We start from the raw sequence: 26,738 nt of genomic DNA on the forward strand, positions 1-26,738 counted from the left end.
GCTGTTTTATTTGGCTTGAGACTGCTGGCGGTTGAGTTTCTATGTTGTTAGGCGTTATAGTTATGAAATTTTGTTGCATCAGTTTTTGTTTGTCGTATCCAGGCTTACACCCGGTGGTTGACGATTTAGATTAAGTGGACGGGAAGGCAAGGAAGCCAATCTTCGTGTCCACCTTCAGGCATGCCTTTAAGTGTCCTGCCACAGACACAGCCGCATGCTCTTGAGCGGTGTCGAACCGGCGCCCTTTCGATTGCCGTTCCAGTGTTCTCACCACTCGGCTATGCAGCCAACTTTGCATCAGTTGATTAATAGATTAGGTAACGCAGTTCTTCCCTTTCGGCACGGTTGTGCACATTACCACAGCTAACTCGCAGCATCAAGGTAAAACAGGTCGTTAAAAATCTACATTGTGAAGAAAGCAAACGATCATGCTGCCAAAAGCGAAACTCAATCACTTTTCCAAGATAGTTATAGTCTTTTTTAACTGGGATTAAAAATTTTTTGTTTCTAGTGCACACGGCTCATACTTACGTTTGTTTGCAAAGAGAACAGCAGCTGATTTATTTGTGGAGATCTTGAAGCCCCATTTACTACACTACTCTTGGATTATTGAAAAGTCAGACTTAATTATATTGGATGGAGCTGAGATGTCTTTTCCAGTTTTCCAAAAACAGAAGTCATCTGCGAAAAATGCTGTAGGAGATTTTATTAAGTTTGGTAGATCGTTAATTGCTACGTTCAACAGTAGCGGACTAATTACACTGCTTTGAGGAATTCCATTTTCTAGTTGCCTTGTGGTAGATAAAGCATTCTCAATCTTGACTTGGAAAGTGCGATTTGACAAAAAACATTTAATCCAAAATATCATGGCTCCTTTAATCCCTGAGTCGTATAGTTTTAGAAAAACTTTGTCGGAAATTCTGGTCGCTGATAAGGAAATTCGATTGGGAGCGGGAAAATGCTTTTTCTGTAATAACGTTTTTTTTTTTGGCAGTTAAGAAGAAGCTTAGCTCTGATAGAGTTTAAAAGCATACGATCCCAATTAAAAACAGAAAGCGATACAACTGGGTCATAAATAAAACATTCGTCGGCGTATGAGCAGGTCTTTCGAGGCTAGATTGGAGGGAAGGAAATCATCAGCCACTCAGCATTCTCGTCGTCCAGGACCCTTAGTCCATGCGCACCGTGTGGAGGCCTGTGGATTAGGCAGTGATGAATGACATGGTCTGCGGTCTGGTTCTGTGGCGCCACACTCGCATTTTGATGGAGGAGCCATGTCCCACTTGTGTATATCCGAGCGAAAGTGGCGACGCCAGTTCGCAGGCGGTTATGCCTGACCCACGCAAGCCTTGCGAGGGACATCCCCGGTGAACGGGGATCGGCGTCGGGTATGAAGCGGTTTAGCGGTGATCGTGGCTCCTTTACGACGTAGCTCAGCATGTTGGATGCCTGCTAGGATGGGCAGGCAGTCCGTCAAGGTGGGACGAAGGCATCCAGTCACAGTGCGCAGCGCATTGTTGATGGCGGTATAAATATGGTGGGTGTGAGACTGTACGAAAAGTTTTGGCACCAGCTCCCTAGCCGGAACCACCCAATCGCCTTAAAAGTGTGACGCGTGTCGATAGTTTTTTGCGCAGTGACTCCAGGTGTCGGCGGTACGTGAGTGACCTGTCCAGAGTTATGCCGAGATAAGTAGGTCCGGCATCAATGTTGATGTTTATTTCACGCTGTGACTCCCGATTGTTAAGGTAGAAGGCCGCCGACACTGTTTTTGCCATGCTGAGCTGTAGCTTCCATTTCTGGAGGTATGCTGATAGTGTTTGCATGTATTGGCCGAGGTTCCTCTCCACAGACTGCCAATTTTCCGCTGAGTTCAGGAGTGCCAGGTCGTCTGCGTAAGCATGTTTCCTGGAGATCGTGGGGGGAAGGTCGTAGGTGTATATGTTGAGCAGGAGAGGAGCCAGGACTTATCCTTGTGGGACGCCGTTTTTAAGTCAGCGTAGTCTGCTTTGACGTCCGCTACCGATTGTGAGGGTGAAGCTGCGGTTTTGCATAAGTTCCATCATCATAGTAACCACGTGTCTGTCAGAGAGCAGGCAAAGTAATTTGCAATTAAAGGCGCTATGCCATACGGTGTCATAGGCAGCTATGAGCGCCAGCCTTCTTAGCCGAGAACCCATCCATAATGTCTTGGATCAGAAGTGTGACCTGGTCTACGGTTGCTCGTCCGTATTGGAAGTCAGCTTTCTCAAGGGGGAGCTGCGTATCTATTATTGGTTCAACACAGGCGTAGATGAGTCTCTCGAGGATCTTGAAAAGGTTGTAGAGCAGTGAGATTGGGTTAGCTCTTCGGGTCCCCTGGGGGCTTCTTCGGCTTAGGAACTGCAACCACAAGGGCTCTTCTTCAGATTCTGAGAATTCTCAGGTGGCGTAAGCAGCAGGAAAGGAAATATTTTAACCAAGACTTTAAGAAGGCAGCAGCATAGAGTATCAACTCCAGACATCGTTGGTCAGGGCTCGGGGCTTTACTTGGCTTTATGTGCTGGAGGGCGGCGGAAAATTCCTTCGGGGTGAACTCACCCGATATGTTTTCCCCGTCCGGGGTTGTTACCCCCAGAGGTCTGTCATTTCTGTCTGATGCACGGTCTCTCTGTTTGGTGAGGCGATAGAGTTTGCTGAAACGGGACATTGTTGACTAGAGGCACGTGATTTGCCAGTTAGGTTGCTCAGTGTACTCCATGCTATGCAGCTGAAGTGCGTGAAGTCGATTGATTCAACAGCTTCTGTCCAGCGCTCCTTCCTCTTGCCAGCAGGGCTCTTGCCAGCTTGTCCAGCCTTACCAGCAGGGCTGTGGATGAACTGTTGGTGTCATTGCCCTGAAAGACGTGGAGGAAGTCGAAGTAAAGGCTATTGCACTCCTTATCCCAGCACAGCATATAGTTCTTTCGTCGGCCGTGGGAATGGAGTGCTTTGTCGCTGATGTTATTGCATCACAAAAGTCCTGGTAGGCTTTTTCCACGTTGTTGATGTGTGAGGGTTTGAGATATTGCGTGGCTTCGTTGGTGAGGAGGCTATAGTAGGCTACTCCCAGTTAGCCATTCTGAACTTCCATAGCTTGACCGGATTGCTCGGGACAGGCATTGTGAGCGTTAGAGCCGTGATGAGCGAAGGTCGGTGTTGGGACCTGGAGAACTTCTCTAGCACACATCTGTCCGGTTGGCAATTATCGGGGTCATCACTCATGAAAGTCAGATCGAGGTTTGTACCAGTGTTCCAGCGCGCGCCCGGAGAGGAAGCTCGCTGCGCCCTTGGGATCGTGCAGTAGGCTGGGGTTGTTATTGGCTGACCATTAGGCCAAGCTGTCTCCGCCGGTGTTGTTGAGGGAACACTGGGATGGCTGTTGGTTTTGAGCGTGAGGGTGGTGGCTTATAGACATTGATGATGTGATAGCCTGACATGTCTATGCATAGCCACTCTATCTCCGATTGGGCATTGGACTGGTTTATTGGCGTCAGCTCAGTTGCTTATGAACAAACGTGGCGAGGCCGTATCTCCTACTGATGGTTGCGCCTGCCAGTGTGAAGTTGGGTAATACCAACTCATTCACAGATGTCCAGTGAGTCTCCTGAAGGAGAATAACGAGGACCTGATGTTTTGTGGCCAGATACTCGATGATGCTGAGCTTGGTGGCCGTGATGTCCTCGTGGTTCAGCTTCAGGACGGTAGGTCGTGGGTACTTTTCAACAGAAGAACTGCCTCACCCATAGACGGGCGTTTCCCTATCCACCATGCGCTGAACCCAGCCTGGTTTGCTCGGGTGTGACAAGCTTCGCTTCGCATATCTCTTTTCTGTCTTGAAGATATGGTACGGGCGGGAAGGACCACGAGAAGGTGCTTGTTCTTCCCTCCAAAATGAATAATACAATAAAATAAATAAACCTTATTGAAAGCAAAGCCGCAACTTTTTGGGTAACGTGATCACTCCCAAATCGGGGATTTCCCCAGAAATCACGTTTCAGCTCTTTTTACGGCATTTTTGTGCAATTACATATTTGATTTTTGCACATTTTTACTTAAAAAGCACACACAAATAAGTGAGACAAAACAAACACAAAATAATTTGACTGATGACGTCATTATGACGTCATCAATTTTTTATTTGATTTTTTACTCGATTTGGGCGTTTGCTGTTGGTTTTAGTTGGAGTACCGGCTACTAGAACCATTTCACAATTCCCAAAAGTAGTTTCGTCATGATTGCATCCTTTATGACGTCATCATTACATTATTAAGACTAGACAACTTGAAATTCAAGAACCAAATGTACGTTTATTCCGAAAAAAGCGATCAACTACTATCATTATAAGTTTTGTAAATGCTTAAAATTTTGAAATTGCAAGCAATAACAATAATATCAGTACAGTATGACGCAATAATGACGTCATCAAGGGTATAACCAGAAAAGCAACTACCAGGGGTGAATTTCCGTTTTAGCCATGCCACTTCAAAATTTAAAATAATATGTAATTATGATCTACAAATCAAATGAATAGGCCTACACGACACCAGATTATGCAATGTCTGAACCTTAACACTGTCAATTCAAGATGAAAAAATTAGCGGTTTTCTTCCTCTTTCGTGATCACACGAGGGAATCTCAGACATGTCCAATGTTTGATTGCTAAGAGCTGTATCTAACGGTGTAACAACAATCGTAGACAAGTTTGGTTCGACTAAACTTATCACAGCTTGTTGAAACAGTTGATATAACGCAGTTTTGTTGCTGTCATTTTTCAAAAACTTAGACGAGTATAACTTGTGACAGCCACGTAACATCCCGATCGTTGCTTGTTTCTTGCAGAAGATTTGATGTTATTTTTCAGATATACATCGTAGACAATGTCAATACTATTGTACTTTGCTGCCTTGCCAGTAACGTACCGTAAGGGATAACGATTTAAAAAATGTATTCTTCAAATGTTTTCACATTACCTCTGGGTTTTATTATTTGCATGAGTGCTGAACCGTCTATAACATAGACGTTGCAACTTGGTACAGTACATTGTGGACATCCAAAGCGTTCTAAAACTGTGAGGATTTTGTTGTAAATCTCAAAGAACCGTTCGCAGATAATGCTATATGCTATCTTCAAAAAAACTGGAAGATCCAAACGATTCAAATTTTGTTTTCCCAAAGTTATGAAGGTTTAGAAGCTGTTGCACACCTTCATCATTGGAGGCTTGCCTTGACCACATTGTCAAAAGTTTTTCAGACGAGTCGGTGAAAGGGTTGCCAAGCTCTTCAAACGTTTGTACCAAACAAATCAATTCTTCACGAAACCTCTCGTGATAACCTTTGATTTCTTCGTGATGTATCCATTGGAGTTTTTTATCACTAAAGCCAATTTCGTCTTGAAATTTTGTCACCGTTTCTACAATCATTGGTTGAGAAATCATTCATCGTTTTAAAGCTTCTTCGTTTTGAAACAAATTTATCATACCTCCTTTACCTTTAACAACGGCATTGCACTGCTCATGATTCTGGTCAAGCGCCATTGCAGAAAACCTCTTACCAGATTTTGTAACCACAAACTTCCCTTCAGCAAAATGTGTCTTCAAAGTGGAATCAGTTTGCTCAAATGCTTCAATATCACGAATGTGAACTGATGTCCAACGAGCATAAATGTGATGATTTAATGCAAAAAACCTAGGGCAAATGCTTTTCAGATACTTGCAGTACATTTTCCAATTTTGCAAGTGATGACCCCGATAATTGCTAATCGGACAGACGTGTGCTAGACAGGTTCCCCCAGTCCCAACATTGACCCTCGCTCATCAGGGCTCCAACGCTCACAATGCCTGTCCCGAGCAAGCCTGTTAAGCGATGGAACTTCAGAATGGCTAACTGGGAGTACTACAGCCTCCTCAGCAACGAAGCCACACAGTATATCCCATCCCCACACAACAACAACGTGGAAGAAGCCTACCAGGACTTTTGTAATGCAATAACATCAGCGGAAAAACACTCCATCCCCGCGGCCGACAAAAGAATGACATGCCGTGCTGGGACATGCCGTGCGAAAGCCTCTACTCCGACTTCCTCCACGCCCCCCAGGGCAACGATACCAACCGCTCAGCCACAGCCCTGTTGGCAAGGCTGGACTCAAAGAGGAAGGATTGCTGGACAGAAGCTGTTGAATCAATCGAATTCACGCACTCCAGCCGCATAGCATGGTGTGCATTGAACAACCTAACTGGTAGATCACGTGCCTCTCGTCAACAATATCCAGTTTCAGCAAACTCCATCGCCTCACAACTCGTGGAGAATGGCAAATACAAATCGAGAGACCGTGAATCAGACAGATCCGTCTTGCAAGAAATGAAGGGCCTCTAGAGGGTAAACCCCAGACGGGAACAACATCTCGGGTGAGTTCACCCCTGAGGAATTTTCCGCCGCCCTCCAGCACATAAAACCAGGTAAAGCCTCGGGCCCTGACCACCTATGCCCGGAGTTGATACTCCATGCTGCTGCCTCCTTAAAGTCCTGGTTAAAAGACTTCCTTTCCTGCTGTTTGCGCCACCTGAGAATTTTCAGAATCTGGAGAAGAGCCCTTGTGGTTGCAGTTCCTAAGCCGAAGCTCCTAGAGAATCCGAAGAGCTACCCCCCAAACTCACTGTTCTGCATTCCTTTCAAGATCCTCGAGAGACTCATCTACGCCAGTGTCGAACCAATAATAGATCCGCAGCTCCCCCGTGAGCAAGCTGGCTTCCGACACGGACGATCAACCGTAGATCAGGTCACACTTCTTACCCAAGACATTGAGGACAGTTTTTCGACTAAGAAGAAGACTGGCGCTGTGTTTTTTGATCTCACAGCTGCCTATGATACCGTATGGCATAGCGGCCTTACCTGCAAGTTACTCCGTCTGCTCCCTGACAGACACATGGTCCATATGATGATGGAACTTGTGCAAAACCGCAGTTTTACCCTCACAACCAGTAGCGGTCGTCGAAGCAGACTACGCCGACTTAAAAGCGGCGTCCCACAGGGCTCAGTCTTGGCTTCTCTCCTGTTCAACATATACACCTATGACTTGTCCCCCACCATCTCAAGGAAATATGCTTACGCAGACGACCTGGCACTCCTGAACTCAGCGGGAAATTGGCAGTCATTGGAGAGGAACCTCAGCAAAGACATGCAAACACTATCAGCATACCTCCAGAAATGGAAGCTACAGCTCAGCAAGGCAAAGACAGTGTCGACGGCCTTCCACCTTAACAACCGGGAGGCACAGCGTGATATAAACATCAACATTGATGGGGAGCGCCTGCCCTACTGTGCCGAACCTACTTATTTCGGGATAATTCTGGACAGGTCATTCAGGTACCGCCGACACTTGGAGTCACTGCGCAAAAAACTATCTACACGCGTCGCACTTTTGAGGCGATTGGCGGGTTCCGGCTGGGGAGCTGATGCCAAAACTCTTCGTATAGCTACCCTAGCCCTTGTTCATTCTACCTCTGAGTACTGCGCACCAGTCTAGTGCCGTAGTTCTCACACCAACCACGTTGATACCGCCATCAACGATGCATTGCATACTGTGACTGGATGCCTGCGTCCCACTCCCACGGACTACCTACCTATCCTAGCAGGCATCGAATCTGCTGAGCTACGTCGTAAAATGAGCCACGATTTCTCTCGCTTGCCGCGCTCTGGACCCCGACCATTCCCTCCATGCAACATTCAAGCAACCACCACCTTCAAAGCAGCGGCTGAAATCAAGACGCCCCTTTGTGCCTGCCACACAACAACTACTTAAGAACACAGAAGAACTTGGTTTAAGTGCGGAACACTGGACGAACCACATGTGGAACGTCGTCACCATTGGACTTTGTTCGGTCCTGGTCCAAATTGAGACAAAGGCCATTCGCTTGTGTGGTTGTTTAAGGTGGTCGTGACTACGCGAGGGCTACGCACACACTCTTGGCCAGCTCCATGTCCACTGCGGTCCAATAAGATCGGAACGTGCAGATTCAGAGGAAACGGTTGCAACGGGCTGCCGGGTGCTCTGTTCATTGAGGCCCGCCTTTCAGGATGCCTGCTCGTCAGGCACTGCCCTCTTCTGCCAAAGAGAGATTGCTGTTGGGGACTTTTACGTGTGTCCATTAGCCCCAGGAGTTGCTAGGAATGAGCCTAGTTTTCAGCCTGGGTTCACCTCTAGGCTACACCACGTTGAGGCATCTCCATAAGATTGGGGGCTGAACAAAGTCAGCTCCCTAGACACTCCGATTTCGTAGAGGCAGTTCATGTAGAACACGGCGTGGCAAAACCACACCTCCACGCTCCGTGATTTTATACCCGACGCCGATCCTCGTCCACCGGGGATGTCCCTCGCAAGGCTTGCGTGGGTCAAGCTTAACCGCCTGCGAACTGGCGTCGGCCGTTTTGTTTGGACATGCACAAGTGGGGCCTGGCTCTTTCACCAGAATGCGAGTGTGGTGCCACTGAACAGACCGCAGACCATGTCATTCACCACTGCCCAACCCACTGGCCTCCACACGGTGCGCATGGTCTGAGGGTCCTGGACGGCGAGACTGTTGAGTGGCTGATGATTTCCTGCCCTCCAATCTAGCCTGGAAAGATCTGCTCATACGCCGATGATGAGTAGTTTTTTTGGTAGTTACATTCATGATAGGCCTATCACTAATCAACCTGTATAAAATACTGGTTATTGCCTACCCACCATACTAACCTGTACAAAAAACATCTGAAAAAAAATCACAAAACAAAATTATGACGTCATTCATGATGCAATGCTGACATCATATTTGAAGAGGGAATTATTTTAGCATTGGTAACTTATTGTAACCAAAAAAGTAACACCAACAACAAACAAGCGACTACAATAAGAAAAAATAAAATAAAAATGATAATGTTATGACGTCATAATGACGTCATTAATAACATAATTTTGGATGATTTTTATCTCGTGTATTTTGTAGTGGCAGTCAGTCCAAATATAAAAATATAACGTATCCAATTGCATAAAAATGCAGTGAAAAGAGCTCAAAATTGATTTATTGAAAATCCCCGATTTGGGGGTGATCGCGTGGCCCAAAAAGTTGCGGCACCCACTAAAATTGAAGTTAGATTCATCAACTACAAAAAAATGCAAAAAACCAACATTTAACACGTTTAGCCTAAAGATGCTCATTTTTACCCCTAAGGGCCTGCACTATAGTGATTCAAGCGAATGAGAGGAAATGAAGAAAAGTATAACTTCTGTTTTTTTGGAAAAATTAAGTATTCATTGGAAGGTCATAGGTTCGAATCCCGCTGGAGATACCAATTTTTCTTTGCTTGTTTCTTAATCTTGCAGCAGTCATTCACAAGAGCACTGGTAGCACTTATCTCAAGATTTCTTATCTGTATATCATGCTGTTATCAGCTAATTTACCGAGGTCCGGTGATTGTTTGATAAACTTGATACCGGTACCACTAAAATTTTGTATAAAAATATGCATCCCCCCAATGTTTAAAATCGTCTAAATTTTGATAAAATATTGATTTATCTCCCCCAATCCTCAACTAACTTCGGCACCACTCATTGTAAACTAAAGCTAAACAACATAACGAGTAGAAATGGTGAACTTCACAGTGTAGATTCTAACGATCTGTTTAAGCCTGATGCTGCCAGTTAGTTGTGGCAATATCGAATTACACGAGCTTTCAAAACACAGCTCCCTAGTCATGTGCTATGACGAATGGTGTTGAATTCAGTGAGTGGTTCTTTCATGTGGCTCTTTGGTTTAGCTTGAGGCTGCCGGCTGTTGAGTTTCTGTGCTGTTAGGCGATATTGCTGTGAAATTTTGTTGAATCAATTGTTAGTAGATTAGGTGACGTAGTTCTTCACTTTCCAGCACGGTTGTTGATTTTTGGATTTTGTCTGCTTATGAAGATAGCCTCTTTGAAACGTAATTGTACCGCATCATTTTCTCTGGCAATAATTTTAAATTCAAAGTCGGCGTGGCACTGTTGTTGGTGATCAAAGACTGAACTTTTATCTGAGCTAAGGTGTTCTTTGATGCGGGAGTGGAGTGGGCGGATTGTGCTGCCTATATAGCTTTCCCTGCATTTTTTGCATGTAATCTTGTAGACACAGTTCTTGGTGGTACACATGTCGTCGTTCCGTAGTTTGCAGTTTTGCAGCCGGCAAGGTTCGGATTTTTGTTGATTTTTTATTGCGTTTCGGAGGGTTCGTGAACGTCGAAAGAGGCGGACTGGCAAGTCCAGGTCTTTGAAGACTTTCTTTATTTTACGATCCGCGTCGTCGCTCATATAAGGAAATTCGAAATGTATTGGGTTGTATGTCGGTGTCGTCGTCGTCTGGGTGGTTGCTGAAAGTCTTTGGGGTATCCGTTTTCCCTGATTGTCTTTTCGAATTCAGTCAGGTATGATGCTGCTTTATTGGGTGAAGAACATCTATCCTTTCTTCTCTGTATTTCGTCTAAGAGTATGGTCTTCTTACTGCTTGTGGGTAGGGCCTAGTTGAAGTGTGGGAGTAGTTTTGCCTTTGCTTTTTTCTGGTAAAACTCCTGGTGGACTGTGCCGTCTTTGTCGTCTAAGCAGACAACCCCCACCTCAGACACCATACAACCCAATACATTTCGAATTTCCTTATATGAGCGACGACGACGACTAGACTCTAGTGCAGGGGTCACCAAACTTTTTTCTCTGAGGGCCGGATTGCTGCGAGATTAACAGCTGCGGGCCGGATGCAAATTGCGAAAAAATATACAACTATTTAGAATCTCCATTGACTTGAATTGAGCACAATAAATAAAAAGGTCAGCGGTGGAAGAGCAAAGTTGTGATGAAAATCAAAAGGTTGCTGGAAAAGTTATCCTCTGCTGTGATAAACTACAGGGCATCGTCCTCTTGAAAATACATCTTTCCAAATTTGGCCTAGGCTGTCCCATTTGTGATGGCCTAATGATAAAAACAGAACACCAACATGTAGGCTGCCTGGTGGCAAAATGTACAAATTCAACATACAATAATGAACTACAAGAACGAACAATTTTAACAAAAAACTTTTTCACTTTTTTCCTTAACAGTTGTAGTGCAGCTGTTATTTCTGCAGCACGTGGCGGCCGGATGAAATCAGTTCGCGGGCCGGTTCCGGCCCGCGGGCCGTAGTTTGGTGACCTCTGGTCTAGTGGGAGCGTCAACCCTTGTTAACACTGAGAATCCACACTCACAAACGGCAATGCTAGATCCAAATGTTGCAATATCTGCTGCAAGGTTAAACACTTCACAGATCAGAAAACTAGAAACAAAATTTATTTACACTGATTGGATTGAAGAGAAAAAATAAACACTGCTTAAAAGATTACTGGTTTATATTTTGTATGCGTTCCACTTGCTTTACCACTGCACATTTTGCGATTTATCACTGCACAAATTTGGTTTATCACTGCACAAATTGGTTATCACTGACCCTTAGAACTAGGTATGGTACCGAGAATAGCGACAGCTGATATCAAATAACCTAATTTGTACCGGTTTGTAGGCCTGCTGGAAAACCATTCCCTCTTTGTTAGGGGATCATTCTTTCTCAAAACATTTTCATTTTGCACAGTTTCTGAAAAATTTTCTACCAACCTAACACGTGTTGGCCTTGGTTGAATTGAACATGTGAGGTTTCCAAAGGAAGGGGTAGGGGGGAGGCGAAATTGTTTAATCATCTTAGCTGTTAACTAAACAAAACCATTGTAGTTAATTGGGCCTAGGTTGGAGCTCTGCAACCGGAAAGATGGGCAAAATTATTGTAATTGTAGCTGTTGCTCGAGAATGTTGGGATTTTGCAACAAGGGGCAAAATTTTTTTCAGGCCAAACAGACATATTGCAATTGCTTGAAATTGCAAGAATTTAGCACTGACAACAATGTTTTTCGTTTTATGTCTGTCCCTAAAGAGTCTACATGAAGCAATACTTCGAAAATGTGTCTTTGGTATTTGCCACCTCAACTGCAGTTAGCCTATAATCAACAACGACAAACGCTTTTTTAGTAACCTGCTCTGATGATATCGCCAAACTTCCAAGCTTTTCTTTCACACCTTTACACTTTTGAAATGAATCCTTGAAGAATCTAAAACAGTAACGTCCAAGATCTATCATCATAGGCCTAAGGTCCAAGATCTATCATAGGCTTACAATGAGTTAAGGCACTTGAAGAATTAACTTTTGTACGTTTTAAAAATAAAGCTTACTTTTCTAGCAACAGTATATTACATGTACGCTGCAAAAGTCATTTCAACACAAATGGTGAATTTTGGCTGGGGCGAAAAAGAGTTTAACACCCCCCTTATGAAGACGCCTCTTACACAGTTAAGAGCTATTGATATAATGCTAATTAATCTTACTTTGGCAATTAAAATGTTTATAAACACTAAGTATTATTATTCCACATTTTTATGTGCTTGTTTTTGCAATGAAAGTGAAAAAACATGTTGTGTTTTTCAATGTTTGCTTGTGTATAATAGGTCCTTCAGGGGCAGGATCGATTATACACTCTTCAAAAAAGTTTGTATAAGCTTTAACCTCCCAAAAATAAATTCTATTGCCAAGATATTTACACAGTCAATAAACATTGACCTTGACCGTATTCTCTAAAAATTATGTTTTATTTTGATACAAGCTGAAGAAATGAGAGCAAAAAATGAAAAAAATGTCTAATAGGTCCTGCATCTCGTACGGTGTAGTACAAAAAAATAGTAAAATTGAGATTTTTGCTTATAAATATTTTTTAAGTAGTCCTAGAATAAAAAGTGTTCTTAGAGCAGATATAAACATGTCACTTCTGCAGCTTTTGATGTAACGATCATCTTTTTATCTCCAGTGGTTTTCGAAATTTGACAATTTTTATGAAAATGGGTACTGGTAACCATAGAAACGCCCAGCACGACCGTGTGACGTCATTATTTTCAATTTTTTTTTCCACGTTTGTGTTTGTCAAAGTCCACTACAACTTTTCAGAAAGTTAAAGAAAAATCCATCAACCTCGCCATTTTTTGGCACAGCCTATTCTGGTGGTTAAGGTCTATCCCTTTACCCCTCCGGATTAACAATGTTTGCGGACTACAATGAGAAGCTGTAAGGGAGTAGTTAGTCTATGGTTTTATCATTTAAGATAAGCAGACGTTTCATTTCATTAGGTGGATTGCAGATAGTGTAATCGTAAACTGAATAACCTCTAGATAAGGACAGGCAAATAGGACGAATATGTCGTCGAGAATAAAAGAACGGAGTTGCCTGGTGATATTTCCATTCAGACTTTCATTTGCAGTCTGTCCAACTAGCCGCAGAAATATTTGTTTTCGAGTTTTCAGCAAAGGTAGAGCGACTGGCACGAATGTGTGTCTTGATTTCAGTAAACAGGAATTCTTATTCATTGGACCAGAAAATTTTGAATAGAAACTCTTTGTTAAGAAACTCAACTGGTTGGCTACCAGCAATGATAGAGAGATTTGGCCTACCAATGGTGTTGGACGCATAGGCTACATCTGTTCGCTGTAAGGAGTGTACGCACTACGCAGGGTTGTGTCGATGTTACAGCTGTGAGAACTGCGGTACTGAATTGGTGCACAGTAGGCCTACTCTGCTGAGGATAACAAAGTCTAAGGCTGCTGTGTGCAATGTGCCAGGCCTCGCTTCCCAGCTGGAGCCTGTCAAACTTTTCAATTGTGCAGTGCAAAGTGTTAGTTTTTTGGGAAGTGACACCAAGTAGTGGCGGTAAGTGAGCAATGTGTGTAATGTTATCCTAAAATATTCAGCTCATGATCAGTTTCCCGATTGTGCAAGTGAAAAGCTATTACCACAGGTTTGGTTTTGTTGAGTCTTAGCATTTTTCAAAAGAATTAAAACATTGTAATCAGTTTAAAACGAAAAGTCATCGGTATAACAATATTAGTAACACAAACAATGAACATATGAAACAGAAACATGGTCACTTGTCAAACAGCAAACAAAAAAACCGGCAGCAGCGCAGTGTAACATAGAAAGAAGAATATTGAATAGCCACAGCCTGTATTATCACTTGCTTGTTCAGGCTATTGCGTAGACAATTTGCTTTTGCACCGTAAAACGACCCTTATTACTGTATTCCAAACTATGCTTCTTCAGAAGTGTGTGTATCGATCTTCTCACGCTTTTGCGCTACGTCACAGTAAAAGGCATCAGACACAATTACAGTTTTTTGGGAAGTGACACCAAGTAGTGGCGGTAAGTGAGCAATGTGTGTAATGTTATCCTAAAATATTCAGCTCATGATCAGTTTCCCGATTGTGCAAGTGAAAAGCTATTACCACAGGTTTGGTTTTGTTGAGTCTTAGCATTTTTCAAAAGAATTAAAACATTGTAATCAGTTTAAAACGAAAAGTCATCGGCATAACAATATTAGTAACATGAACATATGGAACAGAAACATGGTCACTTGTCAAACAGTAAACAAAAAAACCGGCAGCAGCGCAGTGTAACATAGAAAGAAGAATATTGAATATCCACAGCCTGTATTATCACTTGCCTTTTCAGGCTATTATTGAACATGGACAGAAAAGACAAGGTAGGCCTATCATAGGTAGCTATCAGAAATAGAACACATGTCAAAGTTTCAAATTGTATTGAGAAACATATTTATGCTGTAGCTTCTTTGCGTATGCCAGAGGCTATATTTTCACTTGCTTTTTCAGGCTTTTGCGTTGAAAATTTGCTTTTGCACCATACAACCCTTATATTCCAAACTATGCTTCTTCAGAAGTGTGTGTATCGATCTTCTTACGCTTTTGCGCTACGTCACAGTAAAAGGCATCAGACACAACTACTATCAGCAGTGACGAAAGGCACAAATTCTGTACAAATTTGAGATGTCATGAATGTAGCCTAACCGCCACGAGCCTAACGTATTGTATGACAGGGCAGGTTCAGCACAAAATTACTGTCTGTTTAACTATTAAATCTTTAAAGATTTTGAATGGTTTGCCTTGTCAAAAAAGGAGTAAAAGTAACAGATTAATAAAGAAAACAAGTCAATAGTTTTTTTTTTTTTTTTTTATCTAAAATTTAAACATTAAAATATTTTGGCTGGTAGGCTACAGGGTTTCCCAAACTGTGGTCCGCGACGACTGCACAGGTGGTCCGTGGCGATATGACAAGAAATTAAAAAGTTACACATATACGTTGTAGGCTACACTACGTACCCTGTAAAAGACAATTGCCGCAGTTCTTTACAACTTAAATGATTTCGAAAGCCTTTGCTATCCACTATCGTAAATCTTACTTGTTGCACCTTCGTTGCAGTTAAAAAGTTGTTTACGAAAAATTCTCGTATTCCTCAAAACAAAATAACAGCATTCATAAAGAATTAAACTCAACATATGAAAAACAAGGATAAATGATAATGTTGTGGATATGTGGTTTCCTGTTCTGTGTGACTACAATTACCTACAAACCCTTAATTAATACAGAATTGATTTTCTCTGACGTTACACAACGTTTGGAATTGCTTTCAGCACATTTTTTTATCGTGTTTTTATTTGCGCCCATTGCGATAACATACAAAACACTGCGATCACTAATGCGATACAACAGACGACAGGAAGTATAGCGAAGTGACATATAGTCTTCAAGTCAGCTGCTTCCCTTATTTTGGCTTGCCATTAAGTGTCTTTGCCGAGACACAGCCGCATGTTCTGGAGCGGTGTCGAACCCACGTCCTTTCGAACGTCGCGCAGACGTTCTCACCACTCGGCTACGCAGCCGACAATTATTCAAGAAGTACTTTTCAAAAGAGACTTATGAGAATTTTAACTCGATTTTAAACCCTTTTGCTGTTACAAAGGCTGATCTGTCAGGACGCAAAGAAGAATTAGCCGAATTATCATCTGATCGAACTTTAATGCTTAGTTTCAATCAAACAGCTATTGCATCTTTCTGGTTGAGTGTTGTGGAGAAATACCCATTGCTATCGCAAAAGGCAACTAAAATTTTATTGCCTTTTGCCACGACCTACATGTGTGAGACCCTCTACGAAATCGGAGTGTCTAGGGAGCTGACTTTGTTCAGCCCCCAATCTTATGGAGATGCCTCAACGTGGTGTAGCCTAGAGGTGAACCCAGGCTGAAAACTAGGCTCATTCCTAGCAACTCCTGGGGCTAATCTAATAGACACACGTAAAGTCCCCAACAGCAATCTCTTTTGGGCGGAAGAAGGCAATGTCTGACGGGCAGGCATCCTGTAAGGCGGCCTCAATGAACAGAGCACCCGGCAGCCCGTTGCAACCGTTTCCCCTGAATCTGCACGTTCCGATCTTATTGGACCGCAGTGGACATGGAGCTGGCCAGGAGTGTGTGCGTAGCCCTCGCGTAGTCACGACCACCTCAAACAACCACACAAGCGAATGGCCTTTGTCTCAAATTTGGACCAGGACCGAACAAAGCCCAATGGCGATGATATTACGGGTAACAGGGGCAGGCTTGGTAGAGCTGGAAGCCTCCAGCCCGGTCTCACACATTGGCGGCGGATCTATGATGATCGTCTCCCAATCACCCTCCATACAATATGACCTTTGCCCACGTCTTTTCCATCATAGACTGGGCCTCCAAAGCCACATACGACATCACCATCCAAAACCAAATTCAATTTGGAGACGAAAACGAAACCAATGCTCGGACACGAGCAGGAGCCGACGACGACGACATGTGTGAGACAGCATTTTCAGCTCTTATCAACATGAAGACAAAGTATAAGTCCAGACTTTCCGTGGACACTGACTTACGAGTTTGCCTTTCACAAATAACTCCGAGAATTGATGACTTATGCAATCCCATCCGTCCCATTGATGTTGTCAGTTTTTTAAATAAACAAAATTCGGTTTTATTCATTTTTACCTTTGTAGAGGGGGTCCGCGAATAAACAAATTCACAAATAGTGGTCCGTGGCCCAAAAAAGTTTGGGAAACACTGGGCTATCACACACCATTGTATTTCAACAAAAGTTTAATGTTTTAATGTTGTAAAACTGGTTTTTGTCCATTAGGAGACTCATCAGTGTACAACTATACCAGCACGTATAAAACAGTATACAGTATGTGAAGCTTAAAAAGATAAAAAGTTAGTAGGTTGCTAAAGATGTTTAGTTTCTTTTTTTCTTCATTGCCGTTATTATAAATTATCAGTTGTTAGGCTAAATACAAAAAACTGTAACAATCAAACAAGCGAATACTAAATATTGTGCCTAGGCTCAGTATCTTACAGTACAGTATTAGAAATTGTCATGCTTTTTTGTTCAGGTTTGGTAGGCCACTACAACTTTTAAGACACAAATATCATACAGATAATTCCGTAAACAGCAATCAGTTGTGCGCAGATTCCAATGAATTCTATTGCTGCTTCTTCACCAACAGCTGATATCAACTTCAACACCGGTTGCGAGTAAGTTCTGTTTACACCTGGCCTACATTGGCCTACTAGGCTATATAGCCTATTTAAATATCGTATTAATCTGTATCAAAGTTTTAAAAACGATCATGCAGCATGTGGTTAAGATGAAGATCAAATTCAGATGATGAGACTGATCAAGAGACAACAGGTCGTAATGCAAATTAAATTTGTGGTGTGGTTATTTTTTATGAAAAGGAAATATAACACAGGTTAAAGATTACATTTTAACTGTTAATTTGCAAATGACTTAACTGTTAATACTTATCAAGAAAATTATCTGCTAATTTTTAACATACTGTTATTTTTTGCACAATAGTAGGGTCATTCTGCTGACCAACCCGGAAAAAATTGCAAGAAAACGTTTTATGGTGTTTTCCAATACTTTTCGGTTCTGAGAACAACATATTAAAAGTTTACCAAAATTCGAGGGTCACAAAGGGTCTAATTATTGCATAATTCAAGATGGCCGCCATTTTACCGAAATACTCGTATATACTGTATACTAGGGTGTTCCTGGAACATCATTGTACATCGAGGGCTGTATCAGCCATGATACTTACAGAGAGAGAGGGTGTTCCATTTTTTCCACACTTTCGAAATTAAAATCGTTCGGGTTTGCGTATGATGGGATTTTGGACACTGATTTGAAAAATGTAATTTTTATTCCATTATGACGTCATTTAGATGTGGCACAGCGTGGTCGAAGCTCGTGTGGGGCTAAAAATAGGGAGTTTCCGGTAACTCGGCAACGGAACATAGTAGAGAGACGAAATTGGTGTCAAAATGTGCAGAAGGGTCGCTTTCCTAAACCTTCCGAAGAGACTTCATTGCTGTATCTTCTCGGCAAAACGAATTATATCGAAAAAACGTTTTTTACAACTAATGATGCACTGTAGCCTACTTGTTTTGCTCCTAAATAAGTACTTTTTCGTAATATTTCTTTCAGTTCACTTTGTATTAATTTCCGACCATCACACCGAAAAAAAAATGAATGCCAAACATAGCAGAGGTCTAGAAAAAGGTAGAAGCGACAAAACGCGGATGTTATAACGTGCATGATACCAAAGCAGAACAACAAGTTTAAAATGTGGCACGGTCGCCAAACCTTCTTCAATGGTCTCAAGGTAACTGTTCAGTTGCAAACTTAGCAATTGTATACGTAATGTAAAGCTGAGAAATTGCAAAAATAAATTAATATTGTTACGAAATCAATAGCCTACTGTTAAACTTGCTAATGATGTCTACAGTTAATCTTGCAGTATATCTGAACGTGGTTTTGCAAAACCGGCTTACATTTCTCGACGTTCCCATTTTTCTCATGCTCATTGCTTATATTAACTGATCGTTCTAATAACAAAATAACTCTTTAACAGCAAACAACGCTACTATAATATGCACTATCATTCCATGTTGCACAAAAATGCACAAAGTCGCAAATCGGCAAGGCGGTTGCTTTCATCACTAATTTGCTCTCTTATAACATTTTTGAGCTTTCCGATTCGTCGCTCAGTGGAACGATTATTGTTATCAATCGACCTCCAGAAAGATGGGAGTACATGGGCGCACATGACGCATGTTGCAAATTGACTTTGAACCCTGAAAAAATTCTTCAATCTCGCTGCTCGGCTTTTCAACAGATTTCGAATATCAACAGTTGCTGTAAGCGAAGTAGGGATTTTCACAATTTCCAGGGGAAGCGGTGGAGATTCCGAAAAAAGACTCAAAGTTACGTTTCTGGAAACAGCTACTGAGAACCATGTTCCACGAAATATCTGTAAACTACATCAACCACTTCTTCTTCAATATCCCGGTGTGCTAGACGCAAATCTCGCTAAAACAAAGTAATGAATGGTCCATCACTTGCCTTTGGTTTTAAATGAATCATTATAAATGAAGGAACGTAAACAGACACGATGTATGACACTAACTTGATCAGTTTTGACTTGTCTTTTGTAGAAAGCTTGTCAAATTGAAAAAGAAACAAGCGAAAATAACCATTGGCAGTCGTTATCCATCTGGAGTTGCATATGGTTTCTTGTCTATAAATCAAAAGATGCTTCAAATTGTGTGGTACATCCATAAATGTCATAAATGTGGAACAAGCCAACACCAGCATGCACATTTGATTGCTCCTAAAATCGTCGTTTTGTTCTGTGGTAACTTCCTTTTGTTCAGCAAACCATTCGATTTCACCTTTGAGATGCACTGCAGCGATATTCGTGATAGGAACCGTTCGCAGCATATGATGTGAAAGAATATCGCTGAGTGTTGGTTTTTTAATACTTCTGATTTTATAATAAAAGTAATTTGCGTTCTTCTGGTGACTATTTACTAGGTTACCTCCTGATGTTAAAGATGATAACTAGCTTTTGTATTTCCGACGTTTCGTCAGTCAGCACGACTGACTTTATCAAGGTGGCTAAAACAGGTTAACACAACCTGTTCAGCAACGATGGCACAACACAAAAACGTACTGATAAAATGAATAAAGTAAGCAGCAAGAATCAGAATTAAAACACGCAACAAGATACCTAGAGGTTAAACTGAATGCAGTGAATTAATCTACATTGGACAGACAAAACGTGACCTTAAATCTAGAATCAACGAGCACCAAAGAGCTATTAAATTTCAACGTCCGGAACATTCCGCTCTTTGCAAACATTCTATAAATTCAGACCATAAAATTACTTGGACCAACGCTACCATTCTTAAAACTGAAAAGGATTACACAAAAAGATTATTTACAGAAAAGTGGTACATAAACCAGAAAGCACAACATGCTCTCAACCAGAAAGATGGTCAGAATTTTCCCTCTGTGTACAAAAAATTACTTTAACTTTAACTTCACCTTTTCCATTCTCAGTGCGTCTTCTCTATCATTGTTATTGCCAATTCCCTTGGTTTCTGTCTTGTCTGATGACTTTTCAATGTTTCTTGACGGTGGCCCAATAGATAGATAAATTTACGCTGTTGGAAAGCAGCCTACTGGTTTTAGGCATTCACTGCATTCAGTTTAACCTCTAGGTATCTTGTTGCGTGTTTTAATTCTGATTCTTGCTGCTTACTTTATTCATTTTATCAGTACGTTTTTGTGTTGTGCCATCGTTGCTGAACAGGTTGTGTTAACCTGTTTTAGCCACCTTGATAAAGTCAGTCGTGCTGACTGACGAAACGTCGGAAATACAAAAGCTAGTTATCATCTTTAACATCAGGAGGTAACCTAGTAAATAGTCACCAGAAGAACGCAAATTACTTTTATTATAAAATGCCTGGTAAACAGTCTCTCTCTGTTTTTACTTCTGATTTTGTTGAGCAAGGCACCGTCCTGCATCATTGCCGGACCTTTCGTCCTTCCTTCAATCAATGATATCACATGGGTTAGGTCTTCTTCTTCTCTCGCTTGACTTGTAGTAGCTTAGATTGGCAATGCCTCATCGTGCAGCCATGATACGGTAGTTGGGTCCACTTTTCGAATACCAATGATTCCACTTGGGGGCCGTAAGATGGGGCATTCGTGGAGTATGTGTTGCGTTGTTTGTTCTACCGCTCCGCAGACACATATCGGCGTATTATGCAACCCCCACCTAAATAGATTAGCTCCAGTGCAGCAACGTCACATCTGATCCTGTTCAATGTGACCCATGCCTTTCTTGAGAGGTCTGCTCCAGGAGGGATGGAGAGTGCTGGTATTACTGAAAACTGGGGATGGATATGTGGCAGCTCGTTCCATTCCTGGGCCCATGTCTCCATGCAGCTGAGGTTCTTATCCACAAGCTGTGTAGCATATCGATGGAATGGGCGCCTTGATGACAGACGTTGGGGTCTGACTGGTCCATATCTTTGGGAGTGACTGTGGAGAAGGTGTTGAGGCAGTTTGTGAGAGGCTTCTTCCCTACGGACATGAGCAGGAGCAATGCCAGCCAAAGTTGGAAGATAAGCAGTAGGTGTGGGGCGGAGACAGCCAGTGATGATGCGCAAGGTGTCGTTAATGCATACATCCATCTTTTTTGTGTGTCTGCTACGGTTCCACACAGCTGTGGCTTATTCGGCTGAGCTGTAGACCAAGGCTAGTGCACTTGTACGCAAGGTTGATGCTCGGGATCCCCATCCTGTTCCTGCAAGGCTTCTCAAGAGGTTATTTCTCGAGGTAACTTTGGCACGGAGTGACTCGATGTGGGGTCTGTAGGTCAACTGTCGGTCAAGTTTTACTCCAAGGTAAGTTGGATTTGGAGTATATGGTAAAGGATTTCCTTTTAGCAAGACAGACAGTTGACGCTGGGATTCCCGATTATTTAGATGGAAAGCGGAGATTGCTGTTTTCGACGCATTCAGTTTGAGCCTCCACTTGTCCAGATAGTCAGCCACCAGTTTCAGGTCAATTTCAAGTTTTCTTTCCACCTCGTGCCAGTTCCTGTGAGCGTATAGAAGAGCTAGATCATCCGCATAGCCATACTGTTGCGATGTAGTGCATGGGAGGTCACTTATATAGATATTAAATAGGAGTGGCGATAGTGTTGACCCTTGGGGGACGCCATTTTTCAGGCGGCGTGGTCTGCTGGGTTCTCCCTCGTTGGTATGCAGTATGAAGATACGGTTCGAGATGGTCTCTACCAAAAACTTAACCATGTGTCGGTCAGGAATGAGTTGTAATAGTTTCATAGTAAGACCGCGGTGCCACACAGTGTCATAGGCTGCTGCAAGATCCACTAGGACAGGGCTTCCCGATTGGGGGTGCCCGCACCCCCTGGGGGTGCGAGTAGCTGTTGCTAGGGGTGCGAGAATCCACCGAGGAAGAAGAGCTATACCGTATATAGAGATGGATTCTTTTTAACGAGGGAGGTGGTGATTATCTCTCAGACCATTATACTGTATATTGGCCTATAGGCTACAGCACAATGCACAACAACAAGAAAATACCACCCGACAAGTTGCTGATAACAAAAAAGCTGTGGTCCGAACGTCACGTGATTGGTGGCGGGATAATGCGATAATATGTCAAGGTAGAAATCAGTCAGCACTTGGAAAGCCTGAGAGAGTCATTTGATGGATATTTCTCCCCAGGAGATCTGGAAGAACCGGAAACTTGAATCATTAACCCCTTTGCCTTCAAATTAGAGAAGATGGGAGATGAGGATGAAGATAAGGAACATCTGATAGATATGCAAGTATGCCAATCGACAAAGCTGCTTTATGAGTCCAGTTCACTCGAAACTTTCTGGTACAGCGTTCAAACTGGGTATCCAACTCTGGCTAAGAAAGCATTGCGAGTTTTGGTTCCATTTGCTACCACTTGGCTGTGTGACTCGGGATTTTCATCTCTGCTTTACATGAAGAATAAATACCGCAACGCCCTGGACCCCGAAAATGATCTGCGCAATGCATTGTCCCACAAAGTTCCGCATTTCGAACAGATAATTGTAAAGAAGAGGCAGGAGAAATATCAAAGATGTTGATTAACGCCATTATGTTCTCAGTTTGTGTCATTTCTTTATTCGCTTTTGCATTTTGTGTGATTGCGTTGTTGAAGGCTGCCCTTTTTCCTATTCAATAGCCATATAAAGGCCGGTGAGCAGCTTTTCTGCATTGTTTTCGTGCGTATTTTGAATTTTTTACTCAGAATCACTCCGCTTTCAAAACAGGGGGGTGCGAGATTGGCTTCATCAATCCCATGGGGTGCGGGGTGATAAACGAATCGGGAAGCCCTGCACTAGGACAACACCCACCTTCTCACGGGCTTCAAAACCACTTTCGATGTCATCCGTAAGCTTGACAACCTGGTCAGTTGTACATCGGCCGCGTCGGAATCCAGCTTGTTCTTTTGGCAGTTTTGGATCAACGATTGGTTCGAGTCTGCTCAATAAGAGACGCTCAAGTAACTTGTATGGTACACAGAGCAAGGAAATGGGCCTGTAACTTTTAGGCTTATCAGCTGGCTTGTTGGGCTTTCTAATGGCTATGATGTTAGCTTTCCTCCAGATCTTTGGGAGGAGCAACTTCTTTAGGCAGAATGACATGAACTGTCGCAGCCACTCTCTTGCGAGTGGTCCAATATGTTTAATTAGCTCTGGTGGGATCTTGTCTGGGCCTTGTGATTTGCCAGTTTTTAGGTGTTTGATGGCTGCGTCCAAGTCAGAGATGTTAAAAGAGGTAGATAGGAAACAGCTTGAACTGGGTACCTTCCATAGTTGGTTGATTTCATTTTTCACTGCTCTGGCATGCGCTTTATCAGCTCCTTGATATTGGCCATTTGCGAGAAGTTGTTTCGCTATGGAGTTGGCCGTTATAGGGCATGGCTTTGGTTTCGTGGTCCTGCCTGTGAGGCGGTTGAGCGTTGACCAGGCTTTACGACTTGCCTGGTCAACGCTCAAACGTGGGTGAAGTCTATTCCAGCGACGGATTCCTCCCATCTATCTCTTTTTTTCCTGTTGATGCAGTCTGTTAAGTCTGTAGCGGCTGCCGCAGCTGTCAAGCCAGGTTCGGATGACATAAAAATATCATATTTTTGCTGACATTCGTTATCCCAGGTTGGTATAAAATTTCTCCTGCAGCTCCTTGGAATGGATAATTTGGCTGCCTTGATAAGGTGTTGGCAGAATTTTTTGTATGCTGCGTCCACTCGTACGGTGTTTGCTTCAGGAATCTGGTTACATTGCTGCTCTACAAGGTCGTTGTACTTTTTCCAGTCCGCTTTCCGGAAGTTCCATCTTGGGATGTTTTTGGTTGGTACTGGCCGAATTGGGTTAGAAGGGACAATCAGTGAGGGTCGATGTTGGGACCGAGGGAATTTCTCCAGTACAGCGCGATGCGGAAGGATTCCGCCAAGCTTCATAAAGGCCAGATCGGGGTTAGATGTGGTACCCCATCTGGCAGAGCGGAAACTATCATGTTGTTTTGGGTCGTGCAGAAGCTGAGCCTCTACGAGGGATGCCCAATCTTCCAAAGCTGTCCCATCAGAGTTAGTGATGCTATAACCCCATTGGATGCTGTGGCAGTTGAAGTCGCCAGCGTACATGCATGGGGAACTGAAGTTCGGGATCGAATCGTTTAGAAATCTTGTCTGTGGTGACTTGTAGACGTTAACAACGCATACGCTCTCGATAGTAGTAGCGACCCACTCTATGTCTGAGTCACTATCATCAGAAGAGGATGCATGTGACCAAGTTGCAGCATTGTGCACAAACGTCGCAACTCCATGGATTTTACTAAGAGTGTAGGAGGCAAGTTGGAAGCCCGTTATCTTCAGGCGTGAAACATCTACACAGTGGGTTTCTTGAAGCAGGATGGCAGTCGGTTGCAAGGGTTCAATCAGGTGTTCAATAACTGTAGACTTGGCTCTTGAAAAGCCTTCCACATTGAGCTGCAGCAAGGTTATTCCTTCCCTTACGACATTCGTTGATGTCCGCCCTAATAAGGGCGCTTGATCGGGGTCGAAATTAATCGAAGACTGCAACTCCATTTGCATGTTGTTTGCTTCAGACAAGCTTTGCTTTCTCTTTGCTACTTGTCGGTTTGTTGGCATCAGTCGAATCCAGGGCTCACCACGTGGAGGTTGACAACTTGAGCCCCATGGGTGAGATAAATTTCATTTACATGAAACAAGCATTCTAAAGTGTGGATGGAGTGTTCCTTGTTTTCATCAAAGAAATCTTTTAAACGTTTGTTAACGTCCGAGTTTTTACCAGTATTGACCGCCGTAGTGTCTGCCATCGCTGAATAAATATTAGGCAAAATACTTTCGCAAGCATCTTGTGTGATGGTATTGTACAAAATTTCACTTGTGACAGATGTACCGGAGGAAAAAGATTTAACTGTGATCAATGCTTCCGCCTTGCTACGCTTCTCATCGACAAGCTGGCCAAGGAAAACATATCGATCCGAGCGGTTAACCACACGACCATCGTAACAAGTAGCAAAAATTTGCATACACATATAGCTGCACTTCAACTTTCTGCAATGCCATTATGCGAACCTTTTCACGTTGACCGAATATCGTCGATGGTGAAGCAGCGATTTCAGCACCTCCACAGCACAAGAGTTGATCGGATTGCTTCTTCGTCGTATGAGCTGTTCTTCCGGACTATATGTTTGGGCATGATGTCATCAGCCACTCGACAGTCTCGTCATCCAGGGCCTTCAGTCCAAGCGTTCCATGTGGTGGTTGATGGATTGGTCAGTCATGGACGACATGATCTACTGTTTGGTCTGTGGCGCCACACTCGCATCCCGGTGAGGGAGCCAGGCCCCATCTGCATATGTCTGAACGAAAGCGACCGACGCCGGTTCGTAGGCGGTTAAGCCGGACCCACGCAAGTCTTGCGAGGGACATTACCGGAGGGTGGGGACCGACGTCGGGTAGGAAATCACGGAGTCGGGAGGTGTTGTTTTGCCACTCCATGTTCCATGTGTAGTTCGTCCATCGGATTGCTGACGGATGCTTATCATTCGGCGGTCTGCCAGTATGCAACCTTTCACTACTCACTTTCAGAGTCTTGAGTTTTGCGGACTGGCTCCCACCTGTGATCGGTTTTAGCAAAAAAGTTGAATCAGTTTCGTCTTCGTCGGAACTTTCCAAGTTAGCCAAATGGGTTTCACTCTCAACTTCCATTATTTTTCGCTCTCTTAGCTTTGCAGCAGTAATGCATGGTAAATTTGCAGCGACAGCTCTACTGGCGGAAGCAGAGGTAGAGGGTGAATCAGTATCCACTTTTTTCCTCATTCTTTTAGCTTTTTCAGTCGCTCGTTTTGAAAATTTATTATCCAGACTTCATCCTATCATCTTCTTTCTATCACTTCTCTGATCTAACAAAAAATCAACCTCTGTCGCTGGAATACGATCTTCAAATGCATATGCGCACAGAACTTTGCCTTTTTAAAAATTTCAACTCCTGCTCATGACTGCATTTACATTTGCAAATATCGAATAACTTGCTTAGCCATTCTTCCTCATGACTGCTGGTTTTCTATTTTCCCCTCTTTAAAGATAATTTCCATTTTCCTAGTAGATCTTTTAATTTGGTTTGTATTCGGTTCTTACTCAGAATTGGCAGATCAGGCTTAATCCACACGCCTACGATGTCTTCTAGTAACTGCTCTTTTACGTCTTTAAATCCTGGGAGTTTCTTTTCAAATTTCATATTAATTACAGTCAATTTGGCTCTCAGATATTCAAAATGCCAAATAACTTTCTTATTCAAGGGCAAAACATTTCTCATTCCTCCTTCACAGCCTTCAGCAGCCATT

The 26,738-nt window shown here is 43.0% G+C and overlaps 1 protein-coding gene across 1 annotated transcript in view; it reads left to right on the forward strand.

Annotated features, from left to right (window-relative positions):
• Positions 1 to 17,392: 17,392 nt before the first annotated feature.
• The window catches only part of LOC145770974 (uncharacterized), a 93,178-nt gene continuing 83,832 nt past the window's right edge, over positions 17,393 to 26,738 (forward strand). The window contains exon 1 of the mRNA XM_082582715.1: positions 17,393 to 17,489. Coding sequence (XP_082438841.1) covers positions 17,431 to 17,489 — 59 coding nt within the window. The 5' untranslated portion in view covers positions 17,393 to 17,430. The remainder of the gene's footprint in view (positions 17,490 to 26,738) is intronic.

Source organism: Aplidium turbinatum, chromosome 5 (genome assembly GCF_918807975.1).
Source record: "Aplidium turbinatum chromosome 5, kaAplTurb1.1, whole genome shotgun sequence".
In the NCBI taxonomy this organism is placed as follows: Eukaryota; Metazoa; Chordata; class Ascidiacea; order Aplousobranchia; family Polyclinidae; genus Aplidium; species Aplidium turbinatum.